At 33.7% G+C, this 12584-nt stretch overlaps 2 protein-coding genes across 6 annotated transcripts; one reads left to right on the top strand and one right to left on the bottom strand.

Moving 5' to 3' along the window:
- Positions 1-1862: 1862 nt before the first annotated feature.
- Nachrbeta2 (nicotinic acetylcholine receptor beta2) lies at positions 1863-7338 on the top strand. 2 transcript variants are annotated; one of them, XM_070301495.1, is made up of 12 exons: positions 1863-2260; positions 2655-2803; positions 2945-2989; positions 3086-3195; positions 3389-3561; positions 4204-4374; positions 4547-4674; positions 4931-5106; positions 5216-5368; positions 5786-5898; positions 6311-6423; positions 6664-7338. In XM_070301495.1, exons 1-12 carry the CDS (start codon positions 2209-2211, stop codon positions 6871-6873), a joined length of 1593 nt encoding a protein of 530 aa, XP_070157596.1. In that variant the 5' UTR covers positions 1863-2208; the 3' UTR covers positions 6874-7338. The 2 variants fall into 2 exon arrangements, with proteins under 2 accessions (XP_070157596.1, XP_070157607.1); XM_070301506.1 differs by having other exon boundaries at positions 1864-2260; positions 3389-3569; positions 4218-4374.
- Positions 6081-12386, bottom strand: Su(var)2-10 (E3 SUMO-protein ligase Su(var)2-10). Of its 4 annotated transcripts, none has more exons than XM_070301457.1 (9): positions 11996-12386; positions 10851-11020; positions 10535-10633; positions 10298-10442; positions 9680-9970; positions 9419-9520; positions 9011-9251; positions 8505-8921; positions 6081-8302 (listed from the first exon to the last, which is right to left on the bottom strand). In XM_070301457.1, exons 1-9 carry the CDS (start codon positions 12017-12019, stop codon positions 8088-8090), a joined length of 1704 nt encoding a protein of 567 aa, XP_070157558.1. In that variant the 5' UTR covers positions 12020-12386; the 3' UTR covers positions 6081-8087. The 4 variants fall into 4 exon arrangements, with proteins under 4 accessions (XP_070157558.1, XP_070157566.1, XP_070157575.1 ...); XM_070301465.1 differs by lacking the exon at positions 11996-12386 and adding an exon at positions 11133-11989; XM_070301474.1 differs by lacking the exon at positions 11996-12386 and adding an exon at positions 11467-11989.
- Between the last annotated feature and the right edge of the window lie 198 nt (positions 12387-12584).

Here is a 12584-nt window from a genome sequence, read left to right as displayed (position 1 = left end):
GCAAGTATCTAAGGCACTCAGAACTTAAGCACATTCGATCTGCCCCAGCATTTGTCTCCCCCCTCCTCCTCTTTTTTTCTTCTCAAAAGCACACGTGCAGAATAAATTTACTACCAGCAAGGCATCACGATCTCGGTAAGTTAACGAATATTATATTTACATATATAATATGTGTATGTGTATGCGTCGGATTAAATTTGCTCAATTTTACGTCCTCTTTAAGCATCTTGCGTGTCTGTGGTGTGAAATGTATCGGTCAGTTTCGGGTGCGCAAAAGTGGCTTTTAGACGTCAGGGCGTCCGAGGACACCCAGGATAGATGTTACGCCATAATTGCACCGTCTTTCGGAGGAAATACGGCGGTATTATGAGCACAAATCGTCGTCTTTCTCTCTCTCTTTCTCTCCGGAATGTTGAGCGAAAGTCGCATCTCAAGTCTCAATTGTCCTCTTCGGGAACGATTCCTCCAAATTGGGATCTCGCTCTCACGTGACAGATAGCTTTTAAGAAATTTATCCGACCGCACATTAAACGACGGATTCTTGATAAATCCAAATGGAATTTTGGTGTTACTGCGTCGCGCTTGGCGCGCGATTTTCCACGCGGATTTGACGGTGTTACTCGATGCCAAAAATCGATTTATCGGCACTAATCCGCGCGACTGCCATGACGTATTTCCATATTAGAATTTAGTGCAGGCCGTATGAGCGGACGAACAAGGATACGAAGTGGTATACAATCGCGTCTGGCATCACTTACTCCTCTCTACGCGTCGGTATTTCATCGTTAAGCTGGATTCATTTGAAGATATTCGTGTGAAATTTATTTTGCTCGCAATTTCAGTGACAATTAAATATACATATTTGATATTCCATTCCTAATAAATTATCTTTTATCTACAATATATTTAATAATAATCAAACTAGAATCGCGATTTTCCTTTAGCAAAAATTATCAAGTATTTAATTTTGTAAACAAAAATTAAATATTCTATGCATACATACACATACTGAACGCAAAAATTTATTCAAACAAAATCCTTTTGAAATTTAATAGAGAGAAAATTTTAAATTTGTTTACAATTCAAAGCTTTTAACTTAATTTAATTTTATAATTTAAAATTATATAACATTAATATATGTATATGTATATTTGTCTCTTATTAATTATTATTTTATTATTATGATTGACTTATTATAATAGAGATAATTAAATAACATTTTAAAGTATTTCAATTTCTAATTACATATGTTTAGATTTAAAAAAAAAAAATAATATTAATTAAATTTTTGAATAAAATTTTTTAATAAAATTTTTTATAAAAAACATTTTAATTTTGTTCCACGAATCAAATATAAAAATTGTAATTGTACGAAATGTCTAGGTTTTTAAAAAATTAAAATACCGCTTGAATGAATTTTTGATATTACGATTTAATAAATATAATGAAAAAAATTCAAACTTGATGAAGATTTAAAAAATAAAAGAAATATTTCTGAGACATATTTAATAAATTATTTAACGTTTATATTGTATAAAAATAATGTAATAATAGTTAATAACATTAGAATAATAAAAGATGAAATATACACAAATGATATTATATAAAGTTCTGTTTAACATAACATTGTTACGGTCACTCGTGGATTCGATGAATAGATGATAAATAATTCCAATGTTTGTTCGTAGGAATAAAGAGGCGACGATTGGCGTAAAATACTCTTCCGCGTACGTTCGCGTAGCATCGGAAATTGAACTCACCGTGATTATGCGGCGAGTTGAATTTCAATTCTTAGCTTTTAAAAGTTCTCATTCTCCCATCGCGACAGCCTGAATGCATTTTAGAATCGCGCTCCTCGATTTTCGCGCTGGTGCCTTCGTCCCGCGAAACGCGCAGATGCGGGCAAACCCCATCCCAGCGCGCAAGTAGAACGAGTCGCTCCCTGAACAGGCAGCGGGAGTATCATGGCGGCAAGTTCGGATATCGATCGTGGACCAGTGGGATGCTGGCCGCCCGACGTTTCGCCGACCACACGCCACGGTTAGGCATCTTAAGCGCTTTTGTTATCGCTCGCCATATTTTTTTTTACACCGCTTAACTGTAAGACTACTGGCCAAGGTACGTGTGTCGGAGAGAGCTCCGAGGATTTCCCACGGAGTGTATTCCTGAGTGTCCTACTTTCACAAGCGTTTGTAAACAGTACGGAAGATGCGGACGTCAGTGCTCACAATTTTGCTCAATGTCTCCAGCATCGTTTGCGGTAAGTTCGGTGATTATCGGATAAGACGATTCTTTGGATAAATCGCGATAACGTTACATTCGTCCCATTATAAAAGCGAATAAATCTCAAATTATCTTAACAATCTTAAATTTCATAAGGTAGCTGCGTTAATCGTGTATCTCTTTCTGTCACATTACGTATCGAAGGTATCATAAAATTTTTTACTACTGAAAAAATCTTGGCATTGTAAAGAGAAATATTTTTAAAATGTTTTGTTAACTTACTAAAAAATATTTTTAGTACATACAGAATTCTAATTGAGTTGCAGTCGATTTAAAAAAAAATTATATGCCATTATATGTGTGATGCTTCGATTTCTATATAGTTTCAATAATTATAATTAATATTTTAACAAATATTCTTTGTTATATAGGGAGCAAAGTTTTAGAAGCGAATCCCGATACGAAGAGACTTTACGACGATTTATTGTCTAATTACAATAGATTGATACGTCCTGTTAAAAATAATTCGGAGACTTTAACAGTTTGGCTGGGATTAAAGTTGTCGCAATTGATAGAAATGGTATATAGACTATTACAAGTGCTACCTGTCTCATTAAAACAATATTTTGAAACTTAACTTATCATTTTACTCGTTATCTTTTATTTATTCAAATTATATTTAAGAATCTGGCGGAAAATTAATAATTAATATCTATTACAGAATCTAAAGAATCAAGTCATGACAACGAATGTCTGGGTAGAGCAGGTAATATATCTGTCGGTTTTATATCATCTTCTTTCACTTACATAGTAGTATTCGGCCGATACAGGCGAACTTATAAACTCGGTTTGTTCTTTGTAGAAATGGTTTGACTATAAATTAACGTGGACACCAGAGGAGTATGGTGGTATAGAAATGTTATACGTGCCTTCCGAAAATATATGGCTTCCGGACATTGTGCTATACAACAAGTAAATTGCAACGGAATTTTCATGAAATGTAGTTGAAAGATCACATCATTCACATTTTATTCAAATAAGAAAAGAAATTTATTCGCGATGGTCCACGAAAAGAAATCTATTTAATAAATTAGAAAAGAATGTGAGATGTTATGCAGAAATGCAAACTTTCAATCTTCTAATCTTCTCTTGTTTGCTGTTACAGCGCAGATGGAAATTACGAAGTAACGTTAATGACGAAGGCCACTCTGAAATTTACTGGCGAGGTATACTGGAAACCGCCGGCAATTTACAAGTCATCCTGTGAGATTAACGTGGAGTATTTCCCGTTTGATGAGCAATCGTGTATTATGAAGTTTGGCTCGTGGACTTACAACGGTATTCAGGTTATAACAATGTATATTTATGCAAACAATATAGGATATCCTAAAGTAACCAAACATTGTTAACAAAGATTCTTTATTTAAAATCAATATTTGTTCATTTAACGTTTCAAATTAGAAAGTTTTGTCTCGCGAATTAAACCTTATTACACAAAGTAAACAGACAAATGAAACCATATTGTTCAGTTGCTTTCAAATCTATTTTTGTTCATCGAAATTAAAATTAAACTTCTTGCACTAATAAAACGTAAAATCTGAAACTTAATTGAAAATGACATGTATATAATGTTATAAAAATTATAGTAATTAAATGTATAATGTTGGGAATTAAAATATTCGGATAAATATATTATAAGATTTCAAAATAGAGAGAGCGAAATATTTTTTAAATTAAAAGAACATCTCGTAGTTTTAGAACATTTTCTACAGATTTTTGTTAAAATAATTTTTCATTTAATTAATTAAACTTTACCTCTATTTAAATTATATAAATTGATTATTTATAACCGCTGATTTAATTTCTATGAACAATATTTATTGTGACAAACTTCAATCGCTTTGTAAGTCTCTAAGTTAATTGCTCTTTGTGTAGCTTTAATATATAAAAAAATATTTTTCAAAAGCGTGCTTTGTAAAGTCTTTTGCCTACAGGTAGATCTGAAGCATATGAAGCAAGAGCTTGGTAGCAATCTAGTGGAGATCGGCATAGATCTCAGCGATTTTTATTTATCAGTGGAATGGGATATTCTTGAAGTACCAGCGGCACGCAACGAAGAATATTATCCATGTTGCACGGAACCTTATTCGGGTAAATATACCTATGCAAAGGATTAATAACATTTAAAGTTATATGCAGAGTAAACAATTTTGCTCATTTTAATTATTTCCATTGTTAGTAGAGCGATATTTATATTTTCATTCGAATATCTTATCTTAGATAATTTGGACCACAAATAATCGTTATTATCATTTAATTACAGATATCACATTCAATATTACGATGAGAAGAAAAACTCTATTTTATACTGTCAACCTTATTATCCCATGCGTTGGCATCACGTTTTTAACGGTGCTGGTTTTTTATCTGCCCAGCGATTCTGGTGAAAAGGTAAATATATCATTCGAATCGGAATCATTAAAGTCTACCGAAGATCACGAAAATTTATTTGGCTTCGGAAAAGTTTCTTGCACCGAAATTGTAATCTTTGTTAACGCATTTCGTCGCAGACAACGAATGTACGAAAATGTCACGTCAACGAAATAGCCATGAAAAAAAAATTTTATAGTAAATATTTTTTGACAGGAAATATTTATATAATTCTATTCTTTTTATTTGTCATAATTGCTTCGCATTTGTCACGCAGGTATCATTGTGTTCTTCCATTCTTCTCTCATTAACGGTGTTCTTCCTGCTATTAGCCGAGATTATTCCCCCAACATCGTTGGCCATACCTTTACTTGGAAAATATCTATTGTTCACCATGATTTTAGTTACTCTATCCATTTGGATCACAGTTTGCGTCTTAAATGTACATTTCCGGTAAGTCGTGTGTGTAATAAAGCCGTAATTTATGAAAATAAAAACAATTGCCTATTAAAAATTTGTTACATTATGATTATGAAAGTCTTTAATGAATCAAATAACATAGATCGCCTTCGACGCATAATATGTCGCCGTGGGTAAGACAAGTGTTTCTGAATTGGATGCCGAGGGTATTAATGATGCGACGTACACCATACTCCACGCCAGAATACGATGATACTTACATGGATAGTGCATACACTAATGAAATAGATTTCAGGTAATATCACGCAATTTCTCATTCATTTAGAGATGTTTAAGTTTTTAGTAGCCTGAAAATCGATTTATAAATTAATCATAATTTTAAAAGATCTTTCATTATATACATGTATCATCTTTTATTAAGAGAATATGTTGATATTAAATTTGACGAGAGAAAATACCTTTTTTGCGATTTTTTTTTTTCCTTCCCCCAAATAAAATGTGTTATAAGACAACACTGTATAAGTACATATCGAAAAATTTGATTGGATAAAAAAGTTATAAGAAGAAAGAATATTGATGAAGAATACATTAAAAATAAGAAGTTTGCAGCATTATATTAATTCGAGATAAAGTAAATTGCTTCACTTAAGCGTTTGATTTTAAGCGCAACATCACATACTATGCTCGCCTTTAATTCTTTAATTTTCGACAGTGTAAGCGATTATCCTTTAGAACTGAAAGGAAGCCCAGATGCATTCGAAAGTGTCACTTCTACATACAAGAGTATCAGAGATGATGATGCACGACACATACCGCACGCGTCAGGTAATATTTCTTGTTTGACACATTTCTTATTTCTGTTTTGACAATTCATATTTTTTAGTTCTCTAGTTTTTTTTTTTTTTTTTTTTTTTTTTTTTGTAACATTAGTGTACTGTTATTGAATTATTTTTCTAGAATAAAGAGAAATCAAATTTATACGAAAATTTTGTCATTTATTATACATAATTTTATATATTATTGTAAGATACTCGTGAAAACAAAATAGTAGGACATCGATTACATGATTTTTCCAACATATTACGTAACATATTTAAACAATATAATCTGCACTATTAAAGATAGTATGTGATAGATGGTACAGGATAAATGACATAAATCTTAAGTGTATCGTTGAGCAAAAAAAAGAAAATTAAAGTCTTACAAAAAAATATGCTGATCAAACACATCGTTTCAGTTACTGACAGCGAAAATACGATGCCGAAACATTTATCTCCAGACGTTATATCAGCTCTCAAGGGTGTGCGTTTCATTGCTCAGCACATAAAAGACGCAGACAAAGATAATGAGGTAAAGAATTCGCTTTTAACGTTCTCACCCTGCACAATTTCGCATCGTTATAATAATTCTCTTTTATTCGTCCTCGCTCGACTCGTCTCTAAATTTTTCTTTTATATATGATATAGTACAAATATATTTTTTACAATGTCTATCAATATATCTATACAATCGTATATCAATATATCTATACAATATCGACAAGAGTAATTTTAGAAGTCGCATTTTAAAAGGATCCATCCATTCTCACAGGTCATAGAAGATTGGAAATTCGTAGCTATGGTTCTGGACAGATTCTTTCTTTGGGTATTCACTATCGCATGCATCGGTGGTACGCTAGGAATAATAGGTCAAGCGCCTAGTCTGTATGACACCCGACAACCTGTGGACCAACGACTTTCCGGTATATCATTGCGCAATTACATGTATCCACCGAACGGAACTTTTGATGAGACTAATTAATTATCGTGATACGTGAAAAGCGATTCGCATGTAAAAAAAAAAAAAGGCAGTAACACATTACTTCCCTCTAAAATACACTTGACGTAACACATACATACAGACATTTTCACTTTCTACATCTATATATATCTGCCAGTAAAATTTATCAATATTTTTTAATAAAAATAATTTCTCCCTTCTCCTCAAAAGAGCGAAATATTAAATAATCGCCGCAATAAAAACATTTTCTCTATCTTATTGAGTGAACATAGTTGTTGCAATATACAGTCAGAAATCAGGGTATTCATTCGATTAGTGTAAGAACAAAATTTATAATATGTTCTAACTAACTATACAAGAATTTTAGAGCAACTATCCGATAATTTTTTTTCACTTGAACCGATCATATAATTAAACATTATACAAAAATTAGATATTATAGCATAATTTAAGTCATTGATTAAGGCTTCCAGTTTTTTACCATACCAATACTGGATTATGATGAGAAATTGGATAAATTTTTCTTCTTGCTATACATCGAAATAAATTAATTTTTTCATCTATCACAATTCTAGTATTCTAGATTTGATTTGTGAGATGTACGCAATATTTTCTTCTCGATCATAAATCAAAAAGTAATTGTAAATCTTATTAAGAATATCATTCACTGCATTGATAATTCAATATAATTACAGTGAAAGACCAAGGAGTCTTAACTCTGATTAAAATAAGTATTGTCAAAAATATTTTCCAACCATGTTAAACTTAAATAACAATCTTAACAGAAATAAGATAACTAAAGCATGAATTTGGCAACTTGATCATGAAAAATCTTATATTTAACAAGAAGCTTACAAAAAAAAAAGGGTAACTTTATCTTCATTTACACCACATTACATGATCAATCTCAAAATATAAGAATTGTATTATATACTTATTGTAGTAAGATCAGACTCTCAATTTTATTATATTCCGTTCGCCAAAAGTGGAATTGGACGAAAGATGATTTGTATTTACATGTATTATTATATGCAATGTTGTATATCAAAGTTACAAAAAATAAAAGTCTTACACATTTTAAACTCCTTCAAAAGCCCACTATGAGTATAAAATAATGCATAAAATATGTCGATTAAATCCGGATTGAGTTTAATAAATAAAGAAGGCATTGAGCTTTTTTCAAAATAACTAATTTTGACAATAACTCTGTGGTATGTGTAATATTACACAATTCTTTATTCTAAATCGATTATCATGTATTCTGGTGATTCGCTCGTACTACTAATAGAGCTAGTCTGTGGTTTCTTAGGTGATGAAATACCAGTAGCGAGTTTCTTTGTACTTTGAGTCGGCGTGTTATCTTCATCGTCATCATCACTATCAGATATCAAATCAATAATGACAGCGCGCTTCTTCTCTTTTGGTGTGGGCGTAGTAGGGTTAGTTTCATCTAAACAAATAAACAAAGTATTGCATCATTTACAGTACTAATATCCAACATAGAAATATTTCCAAACTTGAATTAACTTTGAATAAATCTCAAGAATCTCTTTAGCTCTTTGTTCACAGGGTATTTGTTAGATCTCTAAAATTTTGTGCTACAATTATGCATTATCTCGTAAAATATATTTAAATATATATTTTCCTCTCACCTAAATCCACGGTGTCTACATCAATCTTATTATCCCGTGAGTCAGCCGGCGATTTTGTTTCAGTTTTCTCCTTTTCTTTCTCTTTCTTTATCACTAAGTTTTCCCACGAACCGTCTTGCAACAATTGAATCTCATTTACGTCTGGCAATAACTTGTTTGAATTAAGAACTTCCTGGAAATATCCATCGATCACGAGATTGTCATAAAGTGCCGGCTTATCACAAACCGGACAATTCCAAGTAGGTTTCCGTTCGTTCATTTGAAGAAACAAAGAAGCATCGAAACACTGCAAATGTGAACATGTCGATGCGCGACAAGGTGTACACATCCTCATCTTTCCTAAAGGACAAGCTAACGATACTCTTAATGACGTAGTAGCTATTTCACTGTCTGCATCTTCGTTTAATTTCTCCTTAACTGTAAAATAATTCATAATTATTTTTGTGATAAAAGCTTTTCTGTCTAGCAATTCTAATAGTGTTTATAATTGTAAAATAACCGCTTACTTAATCCCCTAGTATAATCGGAATGCCTTGGACCTCTGTTTTTTAATCTAGTGAGTAATTCTGCACTGGTTAATTTTCTAACGAGATACACCGCGATTGCGTATCGCCTACCATAATCAGCCGACCATGTAACGCGGATTTCGTTCCCGACCGTAGGGGATAGCTTCACCAAAGGACTAATATTGACAGGCCGTGGTGGTCTCTTCGGTTCTACACTTGGTTTATTAGTAGGTATAGGATTCTGAAAAAATTTAATTTTTGACATTCATTTTCTACGAATTATTTATCAGATCGTTTAAATATTAACAAAACTTGTATACTCATATCAAATTTTACATTTTTACAAGTTACATTATCGCATTTGTATGTAAAATTTTGAAAGAGATTTACCAATTCAATTTAACTTACAGGTAAGGGGCACACTTTTCCATTAACTTTTACTCCAATATTTGGAGGAAAATAATCTTCCTGCTCGCATGACGTTTCTTGCAAACAGAATCGCATTTGTACCTAGGTGAAACATAAATTATATATAAGCTTCATAAAAACATGAAGAAATACTATTAAATATATATATATATATTTTTTTTTTTTTAAATTATTTATATGTTCTTTTTTCCCAACAATATTTTATAAATAATATATTTTACATGTAAGTTCTCAACATACCTGTACAACATAATCCATCTTACTACCAGCTCGACAGTCGCGTGCGCTGGCAATATCAGTCGCTTGTTGTGGAGTCAAATGAAATAAGAATGTATTTTCTTGTATTCTCATCGATCCCTGTGGCATTAAACTAGATGGTTTCAATAATTCGCCTAATAAATCGAAAAATGGGAGTCTCTTTAGTCTAACATCTGGATGAACTGGGTATTGGCTCGTAGGTTGTATTTGTAATGGTGCTGGTAAGACTTTGGTTGGATATTGATATGGATTATATCCTGTATTTGCAGTACGCTGAAAAAAAATTAAAATATCTATGTTTAACCATTAAAGATCACATACGGCTCATCTTGATTCTATTGATATTAGCAATAGAATATCCCGAAAACCTTAATTAATAAAAAAAAATATTTAAAATTTATTTTTTAACTTTTTTTTATATGATCTTTTTTTATAGATGTCAAGAAATATAATAAATTTTTGTAGATTTTTTCAAGCACTCTGTGACAGCTAAAAGTGCGACATTATGACTCACATCATGTGACCAATAACAGAGCAAGAAAAATGTTTGACCTACGAGGGTTAATTTTTCATGCATCTTAAACATATATTTGTACTTACTTGTGGTGCTATGCTAGTATAACCAGTTGTTGGGTATACTGGATTGGTCCTAGGTGCCTGAGGCATAGATGCTTGATGCGCTGGAGGCAGCTCCTTCCCAGCAGAGACAGGTGGTTGTTGCTGCTGTTGCTGACTAATCGCTTGTCTTGAAATATATATATTTTTGTTTCACATAAATATTGCTATTTCTAAACGCATATATACTAAATATGCATTTATAAAAAGTTATATATTTACCTTGTATAATAATTTCTATTATGCATATTTTGGTCAATTTGTGACTCAGAGGTATTACCAGTTTGACCATACATTTGATGCGCTTGCATTTGATCTGCTCTATGAAAAATATTTTTTTTCAGATTTAAGGTAACAAAAATAAGTTTCATAAAAGCGTGCCCTTCCAATGTAGCAATCAATTTTTTCTTGTTTTACTTATTGCGCAAATTTTTTAAAAACTTTTCAAGTAATCATAATTATTTACATAATTTGAAAACTAATCCAACAATTCCTACGGTTTCATTCAGATATTTTAAATATTTAAACTTTAACTTACTGTATTGTCTTATACAATTCACGTATCTTTAACCGGATAGCTGGATACGATCTCAAGCGTAATAATTCCAACGCACGCCCTTGTAACTCGTTCTTCCTGCCAGATTTATTTCTACCAGCAAAACCAAGAAGCATCTGAAGCTCAGACACTCGAAAACTTAATACCATATTCTGTAATGAAAACATTCCATTGCTGTATATTCGATCAATGGGTAATCCTTTCTCGATAATGAATAAAAAAAAAAAAAAAAAAATTACATTGTATGTATAAAAATATTACTACCTATCAAAACATAGTGTTTCTCTAACAAGGATTCTGGCAGTGTGACATTGCGAATTATTTTCTTCTATTTAAAAAAAGAACCCCAATCGCATAGAGAGACAATCCCATTGCGACATTCGATTTACTTTAATATATACAAAGCCACCCGCCAGTGTCACATGGATGACATGGTAACACGTGATATTTTGATAACTGCGGGCCGTCACGATGCGAAACAAAATTCCCCAAAAGTGACAATCTGTTCAATCCGCCGATGCATCGATTGCGGGAGCGCAACGTCGGGAGGAACAATAACAGCGGAGTTTTGGAGCAAGACGATAAAGTGTGAGGTTACCCATGTAGAGTTTCACGAACAAGAAAGCCGTGCACCGTCGGAGCCAAGTGATCGCTCACATTCTCATCGTGCGATCTGTGGGGGAGGGGTAGTCCGACACTGTAATTTACCAATAATGTTCGTCCGCTCCGAACGGTTGATCCAGCATGATGCGCCGTGTAATAATCCCGCACCGCGTAGCCGTGTAGTTAGCCAAACTGTGCGACAACGCGAGTAAACAGAAGCGCGCCAACGAAATAAAGGCCGAACCCCCGGCAACGCGTCGACGGGAATGCGCGTACCATCGAGTCGATCGGCGACGATTAACTTAAACAAGGCAGGGGATATCGCGCGCGGGCCTACCTTACGTTTACGTACGTACGCGTCTCGTCGTCTCGCCACGTGAAAATCGTTCTCGCCCGTGCGTGCGAGATTCGACCCGGAAATGAACGTGACAATAGGCAAACGCGATCCGACGGATTCGCGCGACGATGACGCTGCGCGACGTTCGTTCCGCCCGGACGTTAGTTTATAACGCGCACTCACTCACCTCCAGTTCCTCGGAATCCGCCATCTTCTTGGCCGACTTTTTTCCCGCAGCCGTTTTGTCGATTAGTTATTTCAACACTCGGAGGCTAAGGAGAAACGTGGTACGCGTGATCGCCGCCGAGCCGTTACACCGCCGGCCTCCTCTCACATCCGCTTGCTCGCTCCTTCTCTCTCTCTCTCTCTCTCTCTCTCTCTCTTTCTTTGGCTCACGAATCGCGCGATATTTTTCTGCGAGAGCAGCGAGAATCGAGAATATCGTGATGATACGAAAGGTGATATTTTTTTTTTCGTCCGCTAACCGATAATGCCTTAAACAGTGATATATCTCGCGGAGAAAAATAACAAATTCAAAACGGTCGGCGCGCGCGACGACACGCGGACGAGTATCGACATTTGACACTTGCCGTTTGAAAAGAGTAATTTTCCAAAATGGCGCTGATGTTGCGTATATTTATATTGTGTATCTAGTCCGATGAAAGAAAACATTGCGCTCTTTCCTCTTTTCCTATTTGACACAAGTTGGATTTTACAAAGAATAAAGAAAAGGATCCTATATATCATCTCTCTCATAATAAGTCTATACACGCAAC

The sequence above is a fragment of the Polyergus mexicanus genome, unplaced genomic scaffold, assembly GCF_030449975.1.
Source record: "Polyergus mexicanus isolate NDT 795.1 unplaced genomic scaffold, iyPolMexi1.0 SCAF_1, whole genome shotgun sequence".
Lineage (NCBI taxonomy): Eukaryota > Metazoa > Arthropoda > Insecta > Hymenoptera > Formicidae > Polyergus > Polyergus mexicanus.
The sequence above is the reverse complement of the archived record's forward strand: the minus strand, read 5'-3'. Positions and strand labels throughout refer to the sequence as shown.